The following is a 23,626-nucleotide window of genomic DNA, read 5'->3' as shown; positions in this document are numbered from 1 at the left end:
CATGACACCTTACTCTGAAATGAGGGGCGTTCCTTGTCAAGGGCTGGAGCAAGGGCTAGAGACAAAATGGAAACAAGCTGCCAGGGGGAAGGAACAGACTAATCTTACCAGAGCTAAACTGATCAGTTAATAAGTTCCACTACTGTACTTGCTTTGGGGTTTAAGCAAAGTAGTCACTGTTCACTTGAAGTGCATGTCTTAAGAGCCACAGCATGTGTTTTTAGTGGGGCTTAACATGTATGGACTCAAACATATGTCATTACTCTCAGCAGCTTCTGCTCTTTCCTGGGGGCCCACTGCCAGCTGGACTAACTACAGGCATGGCTTGTTTGCCAGGGTGCTTTATATGCTAGCCCAGAGGTCAGCAAACGTTTTCAGCAAGGGGCTAGTCCACTGTCCCTCAGACCTTGCAGGGGGCTAGACTATTTTGGAGGGGGGGAAATATGAATTTCTGTGCCCCACAAATAACCCAGAGATGCATTTTAAATAAAAGCACACATTCTACTCATGTAAAAACACGCTGATTCCCGGACCGTCCGCAGGCCGGATTTAAAGGTGATTGGGCTGGATCCAAACCCGGGCCTTAGTTTGCCTACCCATGTGCTAGCCCATCAGTCTCCAGCTTCTTGGTATAGCTGCAAGGGAAGGGAGGTTAGGTGGGGGAAGGTGGATACATGTGAGGTTGTGGATTCTCCTTCCTTTGCCATCCCCTTTGCTTAAAAACCTCCATCTGTCATGGATGCTTTGAGCCGAGATTCCGGAATTGCAGGTGGGTTGGACTAAATGACCCTCCCTACAACTCCAGGTAGACAAAGCCAGTTCCAAGCACAGTGGTTATGTTGCTATGTCCAACAGCCGGCCATGTTCAGATAGTTTTATTAGTCCTGCATTGTACATGTATAGATCAATAATCTGAGAAAGCTTCTCACTGAGATCCCAGAATCTCATGGAGTCGTCAAATGGGTTGTATAGTGCAAGAAAAGTCCAGCATTTGTAAGGAAAAGGGAGCAGGAATGAACTCAAATAAGCACAAGTTTCATTGATACAGAAAACCAACACACCATTCCAGCAAGGACTTGTTTATTGGGCAGACATTTTAGAATTCCATAAACTTCACTTTTGAAGCTTTAAGAAAAACACCAATTTGTTTAATTTAAAAGCTGTCTGACAAAAGAGCACCCCGGCGTGTTCTTCCATTTTCTATCCGGCTGTTAAGGTACCTAAACGTGTAAAAAAATAGTGAATACATTATAAAACCAGCATGGTTTCATTCCCTTCCAACCACCCCATAGTTAATATTGGAGGTGTACTTCCTCCAATTTCAGTGATTTAAGAGTTCATCTTAAATGGGCCTTTCCATAAAACGTCCGTTTGGGGAGGCCAAAATTCAACCAATGCCACCTCCAAATTTCCCTGCAAAGCAGCTGCCTAAAGTGGATTCAAGCACATGTCTCCTCCGGGATAGACCACAGAGTACATCTAAAGTACCCTTGACATCCTGCAAAGGATTTCCATATTAGGCCATTGCGTTAAGAGCCGTTTGTTCAACAGCATACAGCCCTCTTTGAAGTGACCTTGCAACAAGCAGTTCAAACAGCACCTATAATATTTACCTTTAGCACCAGACAGAGCTTATTTGCCTAAATTGCAGATTCCTTTTCAGGCTTGTAGATTGTCTAGCAGCACTGGAAAACAAACGTTAGCACAAGATTAGGATTAAGTAGCTCTAGGAAACCCAACTTTGAATTGCAGCGGTGGTTCAAACTATTGGCCACATGCTCCTAGCTTTTGCCAGATGTTCCCAACAGATTTGATGCTACCGTAGCAACAATATAAAAATCTGGAGGAGTTACTTTATGGTCACGTCCACAGCATACCAGAAATGAGATTTCCTAGCAGCCTTGGTAGAGACCAGGTAATACACCCAAAGAGTTTTTAAAAATTGTGGTATTGTGAAACATGTGTTTCACAAGTGATGGAAGATGTCGAAAAATAAGCATTACCTACAGTTCCCAATAGCCTTGTATACAGGCAACTCCCTGTTTACACAGGAATTGCATTTTGGGTCATTGTGCATGTTAGCACTACCTGGATATTATATTTAATATGAAGGAACTGGAGGTTGTCTGTTACTGTGGCTAGCATTTTGTTTAATACAGCTTGGTTACAAATAAAATATAGCAAATACTCAAGAGCAACGTTACCTTTTCAAGCAGATTTTTCCTAGCTGCATCCCAGGCTTTCAACCAAGTCCATGCCTGTAGACAGACAACACTTCTTAATGCTCAATTTCACACAGTGAGAGCTGCAAGTACTCAATAATTTGCTGTCTTGCAGTTTTATCCCACTAACCTAACATACAGTTTAGTGGGTAAAGCGAAACCACAAGTTTCCTCTGTGAGGTATTTCCAACGATAGGAACCTACGGCAAGGTCACATCGGGATAGACCTCAACATTAATAATGTTTTATTTTTTAAATATATGTTGGAAGCCGCCCAGAGTAGTTGGGGCAACCCAGTCAGATGGGCAGGGTACAAATAATAAATTATTACTATTAGGCTGATAAGGTGTCACATGTTTCTATCCATTTATCCCCCCCCCAAAAAAAAAAACAACTTATTTTCTTCCCGGAACTTTGCGTTTTAGTTAATACATTGTTGAGATTTACAAATATAATCAAATAACATGTACATTCTGTTACCTTGATTCCAATGCTGCAATGCTAACTTGAGCTATACTGGAAAACCATAAAGTACTTGCATATTGTTGTTTCTGTTATTTATATTCCCTCCTCCCCCAGGGTCAGGGGGCCACATGCCAGAACAAATGTGAATTTTACCTTCGTACTGTGGGCTCCTTTCTACATATTCCCTCCCTATCCTCTATCCAGGCAAGCAAGCATATCAAAAGGTGTAGTCTAGGAAGAGTCCCAAGGGCCAAAGACCTGCACTTGTCCCTGTCCTAGGCCTTATGTTAAGCTAAAATAAGGTCACATACCTCAATGTCCTTCTGTTCCAAACTAGAGCAGCTTCATGCCATTTGACTTTTCTACCTGAAAGAGCCAGCTGCCAGTTTGCAGCCACAAGAGAGCACATGTCAAGCAAAAGCTGTTAGGGTATCCCAATGGTGCTTCAGCAGAATCTGCTTCCTGGAGATTCCTCATGCTATTCACCATACGGTTTGCAAATGAGGGCTTCGTCTTACTTCCAGCCAAGAACTGAGAGCCAGCTACACAGCAGTACATTCATTGGTCAAAGCTCCAGGAAGTCTCATTTGCAAAGAATGTAACAGCCAGCAACCTACGTACTTAATTTGGACTAGCTGTTATTGTTTGTTCAGAATGGCTGTTTATCATTCACTCTTTTCAGAGCAGTTGAACATCTTGCCAATCATCATTAACAATTCTTTACCATAGCTTCTACTATGAAAAGTATGATCACTTTGACACAGATAGTGCCTTTACAGTTCAGTCTCTTCCAAAGAGATGGAATGGAACATATTTGCATAATTCCTTTTATACAGTGAAGCAGGTTAGGCAAGCAGCAACCAATAATTAAAACATCATCAAGCTGAAATATATCTTCACTAGCCATGTTTATGTTTCAGGCATAATAGTTTCTTACCAATTTGGGTGACAGGTGTTCATTATCTGGATTCCTTTAAAAAAAGAGGGTTAAAAAAAAAATCAGCATAGAACTTCATTTAAGGGCCAATATATTGCCATGAAAGTTTAACACTTCAAGCATGTAGTACACTCTTCCAGTCAGTGCAAGGTAAAGTTTCATCCGTAGGGAGCCGGTGAGTATACTGTCCGGCTTGGGACAAAATGACTTAATTTTTTCCTCCTCTGAATTCTGTGAAGGTGGCCTGCTAATACTGGAATGGATTTTGTCATTAAAGCAGTGCACAATCTTTCTGTGAATGGCTGTGTTTCTTCAGGACTTGTCACTCATTTGCTGTTAGTGGGCAGAGCCTAAAGTCAGAGCCAAATGGACAAAACCACCTCAGGGGAGCCTGCTGGGGAGGAGGGAGGATACTATTCATGGCTGAACTGATTGCTTGAAGAGGGCCACATGAAAACAGGCCAAGGGCCAAGATTGTCCACCCACAATTTAGCAGAGATGTCAGAGCAAGCTTATTACAGGTCTCATTGTCACCAATGCAATTTGTCTTACAAGGATGGAAGCATAACCTGTGTTTTCTGTAGCCTTGTTGCTTACTTCAGGCACAATGAAGTGCGCCTACATTTTGTATACCCAACAAGGCAAAGCATGTTAAATTGGCAAATACCAACCCCCAGACCATTTCTTAGCATCACATTTAAATGCAAGACACATTACCTTTAGCACAAAGCTGTTGCTTTGATGCAGACATCACATCTCAATTGGACCATTTCAGGATGGTTCAGGATACAAAACATTTTCCAGTGTTTTTCCATGCACTAAATGGTACAAAATTATAATGAATCAGAACCTAAGCTTGTACAGTCAACATGAAGTTATGTGATCGTAATCACATTTCTATGGGGATGTTTAGGATAGCCAAATCCGTAATGCCCCCACACAAGACCGCTCCAAAGGCATGCAGATTCCTGCTTTCAGCCATCAGTCCCAGTCAAGTATTTTGACAATGTATTCCAGAAGCAAAAATTTCTTTTGTATGTGCTTATGGGAGAACTTTGAAGAACCACCCAGGGAACAAAGAATAAACTAGAATCAAATAACTGCACACTTTATAAATCCTTCAAATAACATGTAATTTGTTTCAACAAAAATACCAGGTTTAGCAAGCACAGTAGCTTGAGAACCAACGATGCCATATGCTGAATTATTATTGCACTGCTTTTTGAACATGCCATCAGGAACAGACTGCTGGATGCAGATACCATACAGTGCACTTATCAATTTATTCCTCTACCCCCTGATGTATTCCAAACTGGTACACAGCACAATGCAGAACATGAATGGATCTTAACATACCTCTTTTGCAAGCCGGGGTTTTTCTTAATCACCACTGTCTAGAACGCTGAAAACAATAATTGGGAATAGTCTTAGAAATGGATTTATTTCAAACTTTCTTACAAATATTCAAAATAGTAACCAAACACTATTTGACAAGAATTACCACCCCACTGTATCCTAATTGCCTGTGGCCTCTTTGAGATAAAGAGCTTTTATGGGATATCAGAAAAACTATCCTATGCAAAAAGTACAGTATTCCTGGGACTAACAAGTCATGTTCCTTCCTATTAGTAACACAGCCAATACAGATCAACTGTGGGTTGCAAAAAAGGATTTATTCTTAGCACTTGACTCCATGGTTTTTTGTCTATGAGAGTAGCCAAAACCTGAAGCTGTGCTGGTAAGCAAAGTGCTCACGGTAGAAAAAACATTGGATAAATGTCTAAACTTATTGTTACTCTAGGTCATCACCAATTCAGACAAACATCCCACTTCCTTTTCAAACACACATTTCTCCAAACACAAACCTACGATCAGCCAAACCAGCATCCCACCCCCCACTTTTCCAGTTGGGATGAAGGCCAAGTGAAAAAGCAATGTTGGTATTTTATGGTGAAACTGCTTCTGGAACATATTGTGCCACTCTAGATGTTGCTTCCAGTAGCCTTTTCACAAGTTTGCAGTTCATGTCAGCAGCAAGGTCCCATTCCCAGTGTCAAGAAAGCATGTGAATGAACAGACCCGCATAAGTCTTTAAAATGTGGACACATTTAACACTGAATGGAACATAGTAAATATGCTACCAAGGAACACACCAATGGCACAGCCGCCTCCTTCAGCAAACACAGGGCTCACATTTAAAATTTCTTGCCAAGGCATAATTTTTGGATGGTTCTTTAAATGTACCAACCATGGCTGGTGTATTTGTTCCAGTTAAGAAGTTAAGTGTTGTGCTTTCCTATAGCTCTTGCCACTCTTAAGGAAAAGACCAGTGAAGGAAAAAGGATACCTGGTGAAGCAGAACAAATCCAAGGCTAGTTGCAAACTATAGGAACCAGTGTGGATGAAGTCATCTTCCTTGCTGCCATGGACAAATGCTGCTTCCATATGTTCTCAGAGCCATTGCTTATCATGGCTATTAGTAGCTTCAGTTGCTGGTAGTGCTGGAAGAACACATTTCAAACATACATAAACTTTTAGCTTTGGCTGCATTCTCTTCAACTGCCTCATAAATAGTTTGTTGATTTATCTAGTGCCATCTGCATTGACTAGCAGTGGTTCTTCAGACTGAATTTAAGATCTTTGGCCTTAAGGCGTTACAGGCATCTTCAAATGCTTTTCTGAGGCTGTGTGCTGATTTTATCAAATTTTGTTCAGGCAGCTTTTTCCCCTGAAGTTTTTACTAAAAGCATCTCCCCCCTCCCCCCACCAGATGTACATGCACTCCAGTTGTGTGCTTAAGGCATACCCAAAGCAACTCTCATTCTGCACTCAGTTCTGGTCAGTGTGTTACGTTTTAGTTCATTTCTGAATCACTCAGCAGTTGAACTTAAAAACAGTCATCACATGAACTATTGTGCAGAATCTAGACTCACTTATGAATGCCACTTTATTGTTACTCAGTCAAGTCCTTGGTTAATATACACATGGTTTGAACACCAACATCCAACTGCCCTCTTTCTCCATTTCATTCCTATTTAGACCCCTCCCCCCAAAAATCTGGTTCTTCTGTTCTATCTTGAATTGCTGCTGTCCCATCTCCTTAACATCTACATCTTATTGCAGCAAAGTCAAAGTACAGGGAAATGAAATATTCACATGTTCTCCCCCTGCCTAATTTTCCTCCCCCCTCCATTCCCTTGTCTGTTTAAGATTGTATGTTCCTGGGGGCAGGGCTCTGTCATACCTGTTCTTTGCGAAATGCCACCTACACGTACATGGTAATATATTAATAAAATACTACTACTAAAAAAATTCAAATAATAGTACAACCACACCAAAAATTTAGATCCTACTACCTCATGCCAAAGCACTCATTTCAGGTGATAAAAATAAGATTGCTGGCACTGGTGGTAATACTCCAGAACAAATCACTGTTCTAGATTAAAATGAGGTATGTGGAATACGATAAATGCTACTACACTGTGCTGAGATCTAGTAACTCATGAAGTCAAGCAATGTTCAGATATGAGCATGTGCAGCATATAAGCTGTGCATGCTTTAAATATTAAAAGGGGCTGATCAGGTAAGCACTTTGGGGATGGGAAGAGCTTACCAAGAGCAATACCCAGTTATCACATCTTGCTAGATTAGATGCCCAACTCTAGGGAACTTTTTTTTAGGAAACTTAGAAAGCCCCAAGTAAGCAACACACACTAAGGTAATACAGTAGTTTGATTGCCATGTTCAAGTAATGAGATTTACACAGAAGCTATTTAGCTGTTAAATGGCTCAGGCCACAATCCCACACACTCTCCTGAAGTCCTAATGGGTTCATAAGAAAAAATACTCCAGCACACACAAGTTCCATTTAAAAAAGAATGTTAGCTAGCACTCCAATAAAGCTGGATTTTGCACCTAGTTAATGGGGCAACATATTTAACAATACACTGATGGCAGCCCCCAGAACTGCAATTTGTCAACTCCCCGTGACAGATTCTTTGCCCACCCTTTCAGCAAGGCAGCTTGCAACTGTAAAAGCTATCCATAAGATCTGCAAGAAAAACCCTGTTGGAATCCAGTCAACAAGGGGATGTACAGTAGTGCTGCTCAAACACCTGCCTCAAAAGCATTTGTTCAAGGGTCCCTTAGCTAAAGGAACGTATGACCACAGCTAATAGCCCGTCTAGAATAACTCCATCACTACCCTCCTACTCTAGTGTAAAGCAGGAAAATCTCACAACTTAAATCTAGGCAAAAGAGGCACCTGTCTTGTGTGCATGCACTCTCCACCTTATTGCAGCAGCAATATCAGAATCTCCAGATTCCAATTGTAATTTATTTAAAATATGGTTAGTGAGAACAAGCCCAAGTCTGAAGACACGCTATTTTAACATTTTAATTTAAAGGCATCCACTACTGAAGCTTCTTGCTCATTTCCTTCCTTACTTTCTTTGCTATATTCTGTAAATAGGCTCACTTACTTTGACTTCCTCTTGCGTGTAGTCTTTGGAACTTCACTACTTAGTATGAAACAGCTGTTTTCCTATGGCAAAGAAACAGACAAGGTAAATGTAACACACAAACATGTGAATACAGATCAAATCAACCAAATATACAGAAGTTTCCCGTTACAAAGCTAATTCCTGACACATAATTATAGAACCATACATCCTAGGTGCATGGGGTTTTATTCAAATGAGTCCTGTTCAGAGCAGGCCGACTGAAATAAATTTGAGTTAGTCGTGTCCATTAACTTCAGTGGGTCTACACTGAGTAGGACTAGTGTGGAGTACCACCCATGGGGGTTTTTTAATTTAAAAAATGGCTATCATTGGAGCATGGCATAACAAAACGGCTGCCACATGCAAGAGCGGAAGAAGACAACCATAAAATGGGCGAGGCACCTACATCACTCACCACAACTTGCTTACAAAAAGCTGCTCTCTGGCCTCTCTATTCAGAAGACAGGAGGGAATGTCCACTGGTTGAAAACCACTGAGTTAAAGTGACTGACTTAAGTCAGCAAAGACTTACCACTATCTTGGCACCCATTTCTTCTTTATCTGCAGAACTCTCAGTCTGGTCATCTCCACTGAAATACAGCAATTGCCCAGTTATCTGTATGTAAGTTGTAAATGAGAATAGTAGAAACATTTAATTCATATAGCGCTTTCTAGCTTTCAAAGTGCTTCCTGTGCATTTCCTAGTTATAATTCTTACAACTCCCCAATACAGAGTGCAAGGTGTCAGTATTATCCCCCCTACAGACTGTTACTGAAACCTTTTCATTTCAGGACTGCATGTTGTAGTAAGTCTGAACTTGGAAGGATTTTATTCCCGTCCACTGAGAAACTCAAGAATTAAGGTGTGTTCCTGTAAAATCTGCAAGAATACATTTGTTAAATAGGAAGCACATTACAACATTGCAATCCTGATATTTCTGAAAGCGTGCCACACGTCAGACACATTCTCAAGAGATTTATAGGTTTTTATCTCTTTCTCTCAAAGTTTAATTTCCGGGTGTGTCTATAGGAGTATACTTTCTATGGTATAATCTAAGCGGTGAACAATCAACTATTGATACAAGCAAGGGTTGAGGAATATGGCTTAGCAGGACGTAGATCAGCAGATTCCCATTTTCAACTCTTCCCTTGCATTGAAGTTTCTACTGAATGCACAGATGTGACGCAGAACTTTAGAAAGCATAATTATACATACTTTGTCTCCACAATGGGAGAAAGAGGTTCATCCTCATCCACGTATTTGTACTTTCTTGACGCCAGACTTTCATTTTCTAGATCATCCACAGCATTCAACTGCGTCAAAGATTTTTCCATGAGCTTCTCTAATTTCAGTGTTTCAATGTATCTGAAGTATCCATTTAAAGCTGCTTGCTGAGGGAGAAGAAATTTGCTCTATGAACATAAACCAGGACAAAAGACTCTGAAAGCCCACAAATTTGATTATGCAGTGTACCAATGAGGCTTTCTTTCAACTGCAAAGCAGTTTTTCCCAATCAAGTTTGTTACTCAGGAAGCAAATTATTAACACTATGAAATACGAAAGACCAGAGCATTATTGTATATAGTTGCTTTCTCTAAATCAGTGTTTCCCCAAGTTCCCAAACTTCATTTTCCAAATAAACACAAATGCAGGTTACCTAAAAAAAGAAATCTACTGCAGATAGCTAACTAGTGTGATTTAACAATGCTGCTGACAAAAGTAGACCCAAACATCAATATGCTGACAGCAACGTACTAGGTTCATCCTTCTCATTAAGATTATTTTAAAGGTTGTTCATAATTTTTATTTCATTTCTGTGTATAATGTAAATGTTACTCTGGTTGATTTTAATAATTTTATAATTTCAAGCTTCAAGCTGTCTTATTTTATAACATCATCTTTCTTTACTATGTTGCAGGATGTAGGTAAATATATATATACATAAAAGAATGCAAATTTGTCGATGAGTCTTTGTCTGTTCACTTAAAGAAGGTAAATTTCCCGGGGTGCGTGGAATATTTTTTTTTCCGTAAAAGGACAGGTAGGCCAAATAAGTTTGGGAACCTCTGCTGTAATTTAACTGCTACTTACCTCATACAGACACACCATTCTAAAGGGAATGCGTTTCACTCCGTACAGTCTCTCCACAAAAGGAAAATTAACAACTTTCTCAGTAAGTTTCTTTTTCCGTTTCTTTCCTGGGACTCTTGGCTGCTGTCTCTTCTCACAAGTTTCTTGCTCGTTGCATTTCACAGTTTTCTTCTTTGTGACTTTCTTCTTCCTAGCACTTGGCCTCCACTTTCTCCTCTTCAGATGCTGCTTCCTTCTGAAGTAGTCAAAGAGGGCTCTGAGGTCAAGTTTAGGTTTGGGCAACTTAGGCTTTAGAGAGCCATTCTGTCTTTTATTGCCAGATGGACTCTCAGGAGACTGACCAACAAGACTTGCTGGCAGCATAGCTTTCATTTTCTTTGAGGGCTTCAGTGAATGCAAACCAGTTAGTCCTGCTGAAACAATGAAAGAAAATGATTGCTCTTTGATGGCATTTTAATCAATCTATTTAGATCAGAGCATACCAGTCTAATACAGAAAATCTTTAGCAGAGTGCATTTACAGCAGTGACCCCCTCACCTTCAGAGCCCATGGGGTTGCGTTTCCTACAAGTGCTTAGGAAAGGCTGCAGCCTTCATTTTCAAGAAGCTTACAGGGACAAGGTAGATTCTTCCTAAACTGTTTCTTGTACAGTTTTACAGTCTACTCCTAATTTTGCCAACTTTACATACTGCTGATCTTTCAATTATTTTATCATTTTATTGACTGTTGCACATCTTGTCACCATCAGTCATACTGCACCCACTGGGCAAAAAGGCAAAATATTAAATGAGTATATGGGTGCTATGGAGAAAGCCTACCCAACTAGGAAAGAGTTTATCATGGGGTCTTACTAAAAGAAGAATTTAGATGGAAATGCATTAACAGAAGTAGCAAAGCCATTATACAGATAAAGGGGGAATTCATTAAAGCTGAAGGACAGTGACTAGGTTTTATCTTTTTCATGTTTTGTGTCTGAAATACAGAAACCATTTAATCAGATGCTAACCTATTTACAATCTGTATCAAGCCTTGGGAAGCATGGCATCTGTATCAAGCCTTGGAAAGCATGGCCGCTTGTGGTCTTCAGCATTGCTGAACACTTGAGTTTTTGCCTTCAGCAATATCAGCTATATTGTTTCTAGTTTGTACTAGGAGTCAAGTACGCACATCAACTATTCGCTAAATTATTAAGGCAACTTCAGGACTTCAGTCCCTAAAACAAGTGCGGTTGTATTTTCAAAGAAATCTCACGCTATCCATTTGCCCAACACAGGCTTCTTAGCCATTTAAAATGCATTTAATCTAGACTTATTTATCTTTTGCTACCAATTGATCAAGTTACCACAACCCAAAGGTGCGAAAAAGCCTTAAGTACCCAAGCATCAGTTACTGAAAACGTGTCCCTAATGATACACATTTAGATGCACATATACCGGTACTTTACTGGTATAATCACAGAGGCTCTTATCAGCATGCTCTGATGAGGTCAAAATAAATCCACCCTAAAATCCAGTAGGATTTCCACAAATTAAATCTGCATAGCATCCTCTATAAAACAGCAAAACATGTTCATTTCTTGTACGTTGTTAATAGATCATAATTTAATTCCAATAACATTTCCCTCCCTCCCCCCGTTTTCAGCTGTTCCTATTTTATTTTTAAGCTTCCTCAAGTGCCCGTCAGGCACTTATCATACACGTATTATAAATACATAATATAGCACTTTTTAATCCTCCACATATTTACCAAGGCATGTTAAGAGGTGGGCCAGCTCAATCCAATGAGTTTGATTAAATCAGCCTGGTGCCGCAGCGAGGTCAGCCTTTTGCATTCAAATCCCCAGCCACACATCCATGGTTTACCCCCATTATTTTGGCCCTGCTACTGATCTCTCCACCTAGCCCACCTCGCAGGATTGTTGTGAATATAAAATAATAATTTATCTTTTATACCCCGTCAAGCTACTCTACGATCACTACCTTGCGCCCTTTAGGGGAAAAGTCAGGAATTAACAGTAAACACGGATCGCCTCTCAAACCCTTTATATGTGCTAAAGCTATTCTCGGGCATTAACCCTCGGCTCCCTGGTCTACCAACCAGGACTAGGCCAGGCCCAGCGGCCGGGGGGGGGGGAGAACCTGGCCTTTCAATTTTTATAGTTCCCCCTCACCCCACAATATCCTACCCACATCCTACATTAGGCGCCCCTAAACCTTTTCCCAACATTCCTATCTCATCACAGGACGCCAACCGAGCCGATGCCGAACGATTACAGCAACCCACCTCCTCCATTTTGCCGGTTCAACAAGGCCGCGCAAGAGCCGCCGGTCCGCTTAAGTAGGCTGTTTTTTCCCCCCCAGATCTCGCGAGAGTTCGGTTTCGGCGCCGATGGGAGGAAGGGACCGGATGCGCTGGAAGGAGCAGCCTCGCGCCGCCATCTTGAGAGCGGCGACGGGCAGAAATGGGCGTGGCTGGGTGCGGCGCTCCAGCTGCGAGGTGATTGGACGAGGGGCAGGTGACGCTGCCATAGGAAAGAGGCAGTCAGAGAAAGGAACTTGAGACGGGAGTAGGGCGCTGAAGTTTGCATTCCTGTAAGTTGAAGCAGCCATGGGGCGAGGTGTGTGTGTGTGTGTGTGCCAAGAATTGTTTGCATGGGTTGGGGGGATGAATGCTGAAATGCAATGCATGTTTTGCTCATTGAGACTGCCTGAGGAATTGGGCGTGGGTTTGTAAGGCGAGGCTGCAAACCCAGGCGCTTTGCTAACTATTGTCAGCATTTTTTTAACTTCTTGCCCACCCGAGGTGCCTAGAGCGAGTTGCAGCCATGCAACATGGAACTGGGCTTAAGCAATTTGTTAATTGTTAATTTGGACTAGATGCCCCTTAGGATCCCTTCCAACTCTACAACGTTGTGGTTAGCGTTGAAATCCCATTCTCCCTTTGTTGTTGTTGTTTAGTCGTTTAGTCGTGTCCGACTCTTCGTGACCCCATGGACCAGAGCACGCCAGGCACTCCTGTCTTCCACTGCCTCCCGCAGTTTGGTCAAACTCATGTTAGTAGCTTCGAGAACACTATCCAACCATCTTGTCCTCTGTCGTTCCCTTCTCCTTGTGCCCTCCATCTTTCCCAACATCAGGGTCTTTTCCAGGGAGTCTTCTCTTCTCATGAGGTGGCCAAAGTATTGGAGCCTCAGCTTCAGGATCTGTCCTTCCAGTGAGCACTCAGGGCTGATTTCCTTAAGAATGGATCGGTTTGATCTCCTTGCAGTCCATGGGACTCTCAAGAGTCTCCTCCAGCACCATAATTCAAAAGCATCCATTCTTCGGCGATCAGCCTTCTTTATGGTCCAGCTCTCACTTCCATACATCACTACTGGGAAAACCATAGCTTTAACTATATGGACCTTTGAGTAAACTCTGTTGAAAACAACGAGGCTTACCTCTGTGTAGACCTATGCAGGTTTGCACTGAACTCAGAGGGACCAGGAGTTCTGAGCAAGCCTTAAGGTTGCACTGCCTCATTGCCTTGTTAATGGATAACTGCAACCTTCGTCCCAGAAACACACTGGAGAAACCACAAGGCAGTTGTTGGGTGAGTGACAGGCGCATCCAGGTGAGGATGTTGTCCCCTCCATCCCATGAACCACAACCCCTAGATTACATTAATTATGCTAATTTGTAGAATCTGAGACAAGACAAAATGTCCAGGTGCTATTCTCCTCATTTTTGTGTGTCAGAAATTAGCCTACTGCCCCTATCCTTTCAGTGTGAGGCTAAGGCTGCAATCCTAATCCCATTTAGCTGGAAGTAAATCCCATTGAATTTAATAGGATATGCGTCTGAGCAAAGCTGCAAATGGGAGAACATGATAGTGGTTTGTATAAATTAGCGGTTGGAAGAAAATGGTTATTTTGGTGCTAAATGCAAACCCAGCAATGTGGTGTTCTTTTATTTGGTGTATGATTAATGGAGCAGTGTCAGGCTGCTGAGTTTCGTAACCCTCTTAGTCAGAGAGAATGGAAAGGGAACAAGATTTCAGAGAGCAGCTGGGAAAAATAGACATGTTGAAAGCTTGGGAAATGTGCAGCCTTGAAAATGGACTATTTGCACAGCTAGGTTTCTAGTTACTCAGGATGCAGCCTCACATAACATGAGCGTTGCCTGTATCCCAAATAGTAACTGAAAAGGTATATTGTAAAAAGCCTGTGCAAACACTCACAGCTTGTATTTAATCACTAAACTTATGTGTTCATTAACAGACCTTGTAAGCTGTTCTAGGGTGTACTCTGATCTCTCCACAGCTTAGCTGTTGAGTTTGCTTCATGAAATAAGAAAAAGATGGCCAATGTTGAGATGTTTGCTTTTCATGTACCTAGCCTGGAAGAACTTGTTGGAGGTGAGTAGATTTGACTCTTTGATGTTACAGAAATGTTGTGACGTACGAAATGGGAGGGGAAACCTTTGGAGTCTCCAGTGGAAGTGAGTTCCATAGTTTAACGATGAGCTGCATGAAGTAGTAGTTTCTTTTCTCTGTCCTGCCTCTTCCAACATGCAGTTTCTTGGGATGTCCAAGAGTTCTAGGGAGGGAGAAAACCCTTTCTCTCTCCACTAGTCCCATATCTATGCCTAATGAGAAGAGGCAACAAATAACTAAACTTTCTTGCACAACTATTGCACCACCCAGAAGGCGTTTGAATGTTGGGTGCGCATTTTAATGCGATATCCTTGCCTTGCTAAGTTGGTCTTTTTGTTTCGTTTCATTGCAGAAAGCTTGCCCTAAGTATTTCTAAAGACAACAGTAATAATGCACTCTTTACCTTCTTCTAGTTTTGCAAAATGGACTTAAAGAAAACTTTGCAGATGTTCAGGTTTCTCTAGTGGACTGCCCTGATCTGACTAAAGAACCCTTCACATTTCCTGTTAAAGGTAATTAGTGAAATCTATGAAATATCTATTTCACAGAGGACTTCTGTTCAAGGTGCCAGCCAGCCACGTCCTTTTCCAGGATACTCCATTGCATTCCTCTTCTTCCCCTGCTCCCACTTTTGTCTCCTTACCCTCCTCAAAAAGTTAATCCTCATTGTGTTGAGCATATCTAGTCCCCATCTTGGGTGCAGCCAGCATTTATGTTGTGGGGACGGAACCTCAGTTAAGTAGTTTTATTGTTTTACTTGATCTAGGGAGGGCAGATGCCCCCCTAGCTATGTCCATGGTCCCCACTGGGATGTTTTTGAGTGTCTCCACTTTTCTTGGGGGTGTTTCTTTTTAAAAAAGAAATCACTTCCAAAACACTCCAGAATTCCTCTGAGCCCTACTGATACTTCCAGGGATAGGGAACCTCAACCCACCCCAAAAAATTAAAAAAATTACTGGTCTACACCTCCCATAATTCCTGACTATTGAGTCTTATATTGGGTCTCATCTTATATTGCCCATTATATCGAGACTCAAGAAAAGAGCTGATCGAGCCGATTCTGAGGAAAATACCTTCGTAGTACAGATGACACCTATATCAGACACCTCTTAGCTGACAAAGACCCCGAAAGCAACAGGCCTGTGGCGAAGTACTGTTACATTGCAACAAGAATAAGACGAGCAATGATGACAGCAACGGAGTTCAAATTGTAAACATCGAAGGAACGATAATAAATAGTAATGACATTTGAATTGAATTCTCAAAACCTTAAAAGTTGAAACCTGGTCATAAACATAAGTACCAATTTTGTGATTTGGCCATATCTCCACTGTTATCTGTAGTACAATAGTACTCACATTGCCAATTTTATTTTATAAATTGTTTGTTGGTCATTGACCGTATCAAAGATATTTGATTTGACTATTGGATGTTCTTGCTAGGCCTGATGGGAGTTGTGGTATAACAACACCTTGCAGACCACAAGCTCCCCACAGATTTACATAATGATACAACCTGAAATGGGGGCGGTGGAGATGTTGATATAACATAGGCAGGTCCTATGCTGCAAACATGTCATAAGTTCGAGATTCCTTTGTTTATCATTGTCTCAAAGTTGGGAGAAGATGGAGCCCTTAATGGCTGTGCTTGAAGAAGAAAGCCTCTGCATTTTATACTAGTGATCTGTTTTCTCTACTAAATTAGGTCTGGCCTAATAATAATAATAAATTATATTTGTATCCCGCCCTCCCTGGCCAAAGCTGAGCTCAGAGCAGCTAACATATAAATAAGACAATATGCATAATACAGTATACAATACGCAAGAGAATAACATTCAACATTCATTAAAATAATATAGAATAATATTAAATATGAATAATATGAATAATAATATTTATACCCCGCCCTCCCCAGCCAAGGGCGGCTTAGGGCGGCTAACAAGCAATAATAAAAACAAGTTGAATGAATACAACTTAAAAAACAAGATTAAAATACAACATTAAAATATTAAAATGCAGCCTCATCACAGGAGGAGAAAGGAAAAAGAAAGAGGGGGAGGGAATCAAATTGGCTCCAAGCCAAAGGCCAGGCAGAACAGCTCTGTCTTACAGGCCCTGCGGAAAGACATCAGATCCTGCAGGGCCCTGGTCTCATGAGGCAGAGTGTTCCACCAAGCCGGAGCCAGTGTTGAAAAGGCCCTGGCACTGGTTGAAGCTAATCTGACTTCCTTAGGGCCCAGGACCACTATTAAATATCAGCATTTCAAAATTAAACAGAAATCCACTCTTAACAGTTACAATAAGTAATTTCTAAACTCCAATCAATAAAACAAAGCAAACCACAGTGCACAACCTAATACGATACAAAATGAGCAGCAGAGACTGGAGGGTGGGGCAAGGCAGGTGGAAAGAGGCCTTGCCTGATGGAGTCTCTCCCTGACAAGCAGAGCACAGAGATAGTGGCCTTCCCTATTATTTGCCCCCCACTGGCTAGTGCAGATTCATAATGGCGCTAAATTGCTGATAGGGAGCATATTGCCCCCGAGATGTTCTTGGTCTCCCCACCATTGGCCCTCGCTTTCTGAAGAAACTAAACTCTTTTGGTTGCCTTACAGGTATTTGCGGCAAGCCTAGAATCGCCGACGTGGGCGGCGTTCCATACCTTTTGCCTCTTGTACAAAAAGAGAAGGTGAGTTGTTACTACCTGTGGCCACATAATTGATCTGCCTGCAAACATGGGATTTGTATCTAATGCGAGTTGTACTCAAGATCCGTTGAAATTGTTGGATAATGACTAACTTAGGTCCATTAATTTCAGTGCATGGCATCCCAACAAAGCAGACTTCAGCTGTGTAATGGAACTTCCCCTCTCGCTATGTGCTCCCCATGACCCCAGATCTGTTCTGGGGGTTCCCTGAACTCTCCAGAGCAGAGATCAGCAAGGTATACCTCACCTGGACCGGTTCACTCCCATGGAGATCGCTCCGTGGGCTGGATCGCGTCTGCGCAGACGCAATTTCCGGTGTCGGCATCTGCGCAGACGTGATTTTCAACACCACGGAAGCAAGTTCCTGCTCCGCGCTGTGCTGGGCGGCTCGGTTTGGGGGTGGCTCGGGGGTCGTTTAAACCACCTCCGTGGGCCTCAGGTTTCCGTCCCCTGCTCCAGAGCATATTTGGGGAGTGGGAGGGAGCATGGAGAGAGGAGGCGGGGAGGGCAAGTTCCATTGGGCAAGGATAAATGCTTGTGCTGGTGGATTTACTTTGTTAGATATTACTTTGTTAGATACAGTAGTACCTCAGGTTAAGTACTTAATTCGTTCCAGAGGTCCCTACTTAACCTGAAACTGTTCTTAACCTGAAGCACCACTTTAGCTAATCGGGCCTCCTGCTGCTGCCATGCCACAGGAGCCCAATTTCTGTTCTTATCCTGAAGCAAAGTTCTTAACCTGAAGCACTATTTCTGGGTTAGCGGAGTGTGTAACCTGAAGCATATGTAACCTGAAGCATATCTAACCCGAGGTACCACTGTATGTCCAAGTGGGCTTACTCTTGAGTGGGACTTAGCTCTCCCACTGAGCTTATGGTCCTTCTGTTATGCGCCTTCAAAGCACATCCCGGGCATAGATTATCCAACGGAGAACAGCAATTCTAGTGAAAAACCCAACACGCCTTTCTTGTTTAGGTTTATGACCTGAACACAATTGCAAAGGAAATGCAGCTACCGGGAGCTTTCTTTCTCGGAGCTGGAGCGGCTTCGTCCAGAGTTGTCGGAGGCAACGCTGAGGTAGGTAAATATTAGCTCTTAATATGTATGCCAGACTCGATCAAGAGAGCCAGTGTAATGATTGAGAGGGCTCATCTGGAGAGGCCAGGCTGCATGTGACGTTAAAAACGTGCCTTCCTTTATTTCCTTAAACAAGCTGTATGTCGGCTGCTTAATAAAGGATAAACAAATCTCTAAGCAGCTTTTGTGAAATTGTTTAAAATACCTATTTAAAATTCCTTGTAAACTGATGAGAGACTACTGCGATAAAGCGGTACATAAATTGTTTAAATAAATAAAACCAACAAGCTTTAAAAGCAAATAGGCACAATAAAAGGATCAAAATAGAGTAGGGTTGTCATATTTTTCAGTTTTGTCCAAAGTTGACATTTCTGAGCTATTTTTAAGGGAAATCAGCTAAAACAACACCACCGACATGGACTGCCATGCTCCTGGATTTTCCCTGAATAATTTTGCCGATTTCCACCCAGACACTACTCCGGACTGCAGTATTCCGTGTATGTCCAGGAAATTCCGGGCATATGGCAACCCTAAAATAGAGGGCACAAGGTAAGCTTCTAAGGGTCTTATCCCTGACCTAGAAGTAAGCCCCTCTCAGACTTGAGCCATGTAAGTCGGTACAGTATTTCAACTTAGAATCCTCAAAATCCAGTGGTAAACACTAAATCATCTCGGTACATAGAGCTTCTTTCAGAAGAAAGGTTCCCTTCGTTAACCGGAATAAAATCCTGGTTGCACACTACTTAATTTCAGTGGAACTTTGGCTGAAAGGTGAAGGTGACCCAGAAACTGTAATTAATCCAGAATGCAGCAGCTAGACTGGTGACTGGGAGTGGCCGCCGGGACCACATAACACCGGTCCTGAGAGATCTGCATTGGCTCCCAGTACGTTTCCGAGCACAATTCAAAGTGTTGGTGTTGACCTTTAAAGCCCTAAACGGCCTCAGCCCAGTATACCTGAAGGAGCATCTCCACCCCCATCGTTCAGCCCGGACACTGAGACCCAGCGCCGAGGGCCTTCTGGCGGTTCCCTCACTGCGAGAAGTGAGGCTACAGGGAACCAGACAGAGGGTCTTCTCGGTAGTGGCGCCCGCCCTGTGGAACGCCCTCCCATCAGATGTCAAAGAGATAAATAATTACCTGACATTCAGAAGACATCTTAAGGCAGCCCTGTTCAGGGAAGTTTTTAATATGTAACGCTGTACTGTTTTTAACATTGATTGGGAGCTGCCCAGAGTGGCTGGGGAAACAGCCAGATGGGCGGGGTACAAATAATAAATTATTATTATTATTATTATTATTATTATTATTATTATTATTATTATTATACCTGCTTATCAGCAGGTCAGCCCCACCCACCCTGAACTTCACATGACTTATTTCTGATCAGACACATATAGGACTGCACGGTGCAGGACCTCTGCCTTCCTCTGAATAGTACATTCTACATTTAAAGAGACCTTAACCTGGAGCGTCAGTGGGTGGTTCTTTTTATTGATCGCGATGCCCAATAAACAGAGCAGATCCATTCAGGAAAGCTAATTTTCTCTCTCTCTTTCTCTCTAGCTTATCCCTATCGTTCAAGCTAAAAACGAGAAAAAGCCAGCTGTCAATCGGAGTTACTTGGCCAAGATTAATCCGGAGGCTGGTGGGTGCTTGCTGGAACAGTACAGCTCCAAATATAAGGATTGTGAATTTGGGCTGCTGGCCAACTTGTATGCCAGTGAAGGCCTTCCTGGCAAGGTATATGGTCTCACTGACTTTAACGCATACAGTCTTTGCATGTAGTTGAAGGTGGAGAGCACTTGCTGGTTGTCCCAGATCCAGCCCCTAACATCTCCAGGTACAGCTAGGAAAGACCCTACCTGAAACTCTAGAGAAGCTTGGTTTGTGGAGGTTTGTGGTGAGTAAAGGTAAAGGGACCCCTGGCCATTAGGTCCAGTCGTGCCCAACTCTGGGGTTGCGGCGCTCATCTCGCTTTATTGGCCGAGGGAGCCGGTGTACAGCTTCCAGGTCATGTGGCCAGCATGACTAAGCCGATTCTGGCAAATCAGAGCAGCGCATGGAAACGCCGTTGACCTTCCCGCCAGAGCGGTACCTATTTATCTACTTGCACTTTGACGTGCTTTTGAACTGCTAGGTTGGCAGGAGCTGGGACCAAGCAACGGGAGCTCACCCCGTCGCAGGGATTCGAACCGCCAACCTTCTGATCGGCAAGTCCTAGGCTCTGTGGTTTAGCCCACAGCGCCACCCGCGTCCCTTTGTGGTGAATAGCCTCCATCATAAATTCATTTGAGTTGTGTTAAAGGAAACTGTTCTCTCTGAGGTTTCAGGCAAATGATAGCACTGCTCTGACAGAATTGCTGTTGGTGAGGTAGTGACAGTACTTGCTGTTTAGGAAAGTTTATGTAGCTACGAAGCCTTCTTACAATATTACTGAGAGCTATGCTGTATGTTAAAATATGCCGTGTTGCTTTTTTTCAAAACAGGAATTGAAAGTTGCATAATCAACATTTTCGTGCCGATTAGTGCCCATAATATAAACACAGCTTCTCTCCTTTTTTTTAAGGTCATTGAAGTGAAAGCAATTCGAAGAACTGGTGAGCAGAATTTCATATCCTGCATGAGGAAAGCCTTAGAAAAATATTATGGTGACAAGCCAGTTGGCATGGGAGGGACATTCGTTATCCAGAAAGGAAAAGCAAAAATTCATATTATGGTAAGTAATAAGTAAGTAATGGTTCTCTTCCCTTGTTCTTTGAGAGTACAACAGCGGTACAACTGCCATGATAAACAAGGTCTAGGTTTCGGCATAGGAGGTAAAAATGCATGTAGAAAATATTCCGAATTGCAAACTTGTGTTTGCTGTATGCAATTTGAACTTACAGCCACTTGGTGAGTGTCTCAGGCGGCCAAACCAACCGCAGTTAAGGAAGGGTGCTGGAGTCGCTTGTTAAATCAAGGTTTGAAAGTCGTCAACAAACCATGGCTTCAGACTGTGGTTTGTTGACAATAAACAAACCATAGTTACTACGCAGGATGGCCCTGTGTCCTACTTTATAGCCCCCTATTTTCAAAGGGCTGTAAGAAGATAGTCCTCTTTTTAAAGTTGTCCTCTTTTTGAAGGACTGGCCAGTTTAAGTCTGGTTTAAAGTTAAAAAAAAACCCTGCAAGGAGTGGCTAGGGAAACCCAGACAGATAGGCAGGGTATAATAAATTATTATTAGTACTGTAGTAGTAGTATTAGGAGAGAGAGCAGGGGTCCTCATCAACACTTTGCACCTGGAAACACTTTGCACCTGGAAAGAGAGGTAGGCCGGCTGGGCCCAGTCTTCCCCCCTATGGTGAGATGTAGGATATTTTTCTGATGGACATTACCAGGCTGACCTTTGCTCCAACATTCCCAACTTTTCATTCCTTAAATATAGATGTGTTTTTCCTACAGCCCTCAGAATTTTCTGCCTGTCCTTTGAAAACGGATGAGGACGTGAACAACTGGCTCAAGTTTTATGAAATGAAGGCTCCACTAATTTGCCAACCCGTTTTGGTTTCCCATGATCCAGTAAGTCACTTTGTTGGCATACGGCGTGGGTTCTCTTGGGTGTGTTCTGCAGGGGTGGGTGGGCAAGAAATGTTGGCTTGTCTAACCACGCAGACATTACTGGTGGTCACAACCAACCCCAGTGGGGAGCGTTCCAGCATATCGCTTTCTGTCCGCAATCTGAATTGTTACAGCGCACAATCGGGCAGTGCTTCGCCTTGTTTTCTGATTCTCTTTTCGTAAATTCATTCTAAGGAAGCGTGTAACGGAGGGCTGGGCCTGCGGCATGGCCTAGTCACTCAGCTTCATTTTACTTCTTCCTGTATTCCCCAGGGCTTTGATTTGCGCCTTGAGCACACGCACTGCTTCAGCCACCATGGCGAGGGAGGCCACTACCACCAGGACACGACCCCAGAGACCGTCGAGTACCTGGGCTATTTTCAACCCGCCGAGTTTCTCTTCCGAATTGACAAGCCCAAAGAGACACACATGGTTGGCCGGGATTGAAGCGAGACGGGGTCAGGTTGCAGCAGGAAGCCAGCTCAGCCAAGGAACAGGAAGTCTGGCAAATTGGTAGAAATTTGCCTTTAACCGGATTGAAACGTCGTCACAAGATGGACTCCAATAACCACAGGACGATAGCACTTATTTTGCTTGTTCTCGAGGGGGGATGGCATGTAATTAATGGGTGATTGGAAATATAGCTGAATTTAATCCGATGACAAGGAACACCTGGAGTCAATTACTTAATTGCCGGGAGGGTTGTCTCTACCTACTGTTTTCTCAACTTCCTTTCTTTCATTAATAACAATTTTTACAAACAGGTCCCTGAGTGGAAGGTGAGGAGTTCTTCCCCATTGTTTTTTTGTTGTTGTTTAGTAAGTCCAGCTGCCACAGACACATATACTGCCATTTTGTCCATGCCTGAAACACCTGAGAGGGTGGAGGGGAGAGAGATCAGGGGTAAGGGTTGTTTTCTGTAAGCCTTTCTCCTCTGTTTGGGAGCCGGCCTGCCTCCTGCCCAAAGCCGCTTCAGGAAAGAGAGGGTGATATCTTCTCTTGGAGCAAGCAGCACCTCCTAATGGACCAGTCTGGGCCTGAGGCTGCCGGTTGCCAAACCTCCCTTGCGTTAACACCAATGAATTCAAAAGTGCAAGGTTCCCTCATGATAGGCTCAGCCACACGTCCTTGCAGCCGTATCCCTCAGTAACTCACCCCATGCCTACAGATTTGCTGCATAGAAATGTGATTGTCCCCAAACAGGATTTGGATGCAGTAGAGAGAATACATGGAGCGGGGATGGACTGGTGTACTTTTTATATATAATAATAATAATTTATATCATAATTTATTTATACCCCGCCCATCTGGCTGAGTTTCCCCAGCCACATAGAAGAGCACAGCAAACTTCAGTGATTCACACAGAGATCTGAAAAAAAAACCACTTTTTATTATTATTTGGGCAAGTCTCCATCTTACAGCATAATCCTAACCATCTACTTAAGGCCTATTGAATTCAGTGTGGTTTACTTCCTGGTACATGGGACTTGCGTTGCTGCGTTAGCAAGAGAGCCAAAAGTTGGACTGGAGCACTGAATTTATTCTCCGTTTTCCTCCTGACTTTGGGTTGCAACTAAACCATGCATGTCTCTTATTTACTCAATTGCCCGT

The 23,626-nt window shown here is 42.8% G+C and overlaps 2 protein-coding genes across 7 annotated transcripts; one reads left to right on the top strand and one right to left on the bottom strand.

Annotated features, from left to right (window-relative positions):
- Positions 1-1,063: 1,063 nt before the first annotated feature.
- On the bottom strand, positions 1,064-12,808 carry TAF1D (TATA-box binding protein associated factor, RNA polymerase I subunit D). 5 transcript variants are annotated; one of them, XM_081197700.1, is made up of 13 exons: positions 12,502-12,808; positions 10,219-10,631; positions 9,343-9,518; positions 8,659-8,716; positions 8,106-8,167; positions 5,972-6,125; positions 4,981-5,026; positions 4,342-4,442; positions 3,625-3,658; positions 2,999-3,066; positions 2,205-2,258; positions 1,614-1,685; positions 1,064-1,220 (listed from the first exon to the last, which is right to left on the bottom strand). In XM_081197700.1, exons 1-6 carry the CDS (start codon positions 12,803-12,805, stop codon positions 6,110-6,112), a joined length of 1,029 nt encoding a protein of 342 aa, XP_081053826.1. In that variant the 5' UTR covers positions 12,806-12,808; the 3' UTR covers positions 1,064-1,220; positions 1,614-1,685; positions 2,205-2,258; positions 2,999-3,066; positions 3,625-3,658; positions 4,342-4,442; positions 4,981-5,026; positions 5,972-6,109. The 5 variants fall into 5 exon arrangements, with proteins under 5 accessions (XP_081053826.1, XP_081053827.1, XP_081053828.1 ...); XM_081197701.1 differs by having other exon boundaries at positions 2,999-3,053; XM_081197702.1 differs by having other exon boundaries at positions 10,219-10,628.
- LOC308588956 (ester hydrolase C11orf54 homolog) lies at positions 12,673-22,674 on the top strand. 2 transcript variants are annotated; one of them, XM_081197712.1, is made up of 9 exons: positions 12,673-12,809; positions 14,519-14,613; positions 15,045-15,143; positions 17,246-17,319; positions 18,313-18,414; positions 19,981-20,157; positions 20,984-21,133; positions 21,860-21,976; positions 22,289-22,674. In XM_081197712.1, the coding sequence occupies exons 2-9, from the start codon at positions 14,556-14,558 to the stop codon at positions 22,460-22,462; spliced, it is 951 nt and encodes a 316-aa protein (XP_081053838.1). In that variant the 5' UTR covers positions 12,673-12,809; positions 14,519-14,555; the 3' UTR covers positions 22,463-22,674. The 2 variants fall into 2 exon arrangements, with proteins under 2 accessions (XP_081053838.1, XP_081053839.1); XM_081197713.1 differs by having other exon boundaries at positions 12,747-12,809; positions 14,477-14,613.
- The last annotated feature ends 952 nt before the right edge of the window (positions 22,675-23,626 follow it).

The sequence above is a fragment of the Podarcis bocagei genome (genome assembly GCF_964188305.1).
Source record: "Podarcis bocagei genome assembly, chromosome: 6".
NCBI lineage: Eukaryota > Metazoa > Chordata > Lepidosauria > Squamata > Lacertidae > Podarcis > Podarcis bocagei.
The sequence above is the reverse complement of the archived record's forward strand: the minus strand, read 5'-3'. Positions and strand labels throughout refer to the sequence as shown.

Coding starts and splice junctions, on each gene's coding strand:
- LOC308588956 (XM_081197712.1), top strand. CDS start 14,556: ATGGCCAATGTTGAGATGTTTGCTTTTCATGTACCTAGCCTGGAAGAA. Junction 15,144..17,245: donor CTTCACATTTCCTGTTAAAG/GTAATTAGTGAA, acceptor GTTGCCTTACAG/GTATTTGCGGCAAGCCTAGA. Junction 21,134..21,859: donor AAGCAAAAATTCATATTATG/GTAAGTAATAAG, acceptor TTTTTCCTACAG/CCCTCAGAATTTTCTGCCTG.
- TAF1D (XM_081197700.1), bottom strand. CDS start 12,805: ATGCAAACTTCAGCGCCCTACTCCCGTCTCAAGTTCCTTTCTCTGACT. Junction 10,632..12,501: donor GAACCGGCAAAATGGAGGAG/GTGGGTTGCTGT, acceptor TCATTGTTTCAG/CAGGACTAACTGGTTTGCAT. Junction 8,717..9,342: donor TCTCCCATTGTGGAGACAAA/GTATGTATAATT, acceptor GCTGTATTTCAG/TGGAGATGACCAGACTGAGA.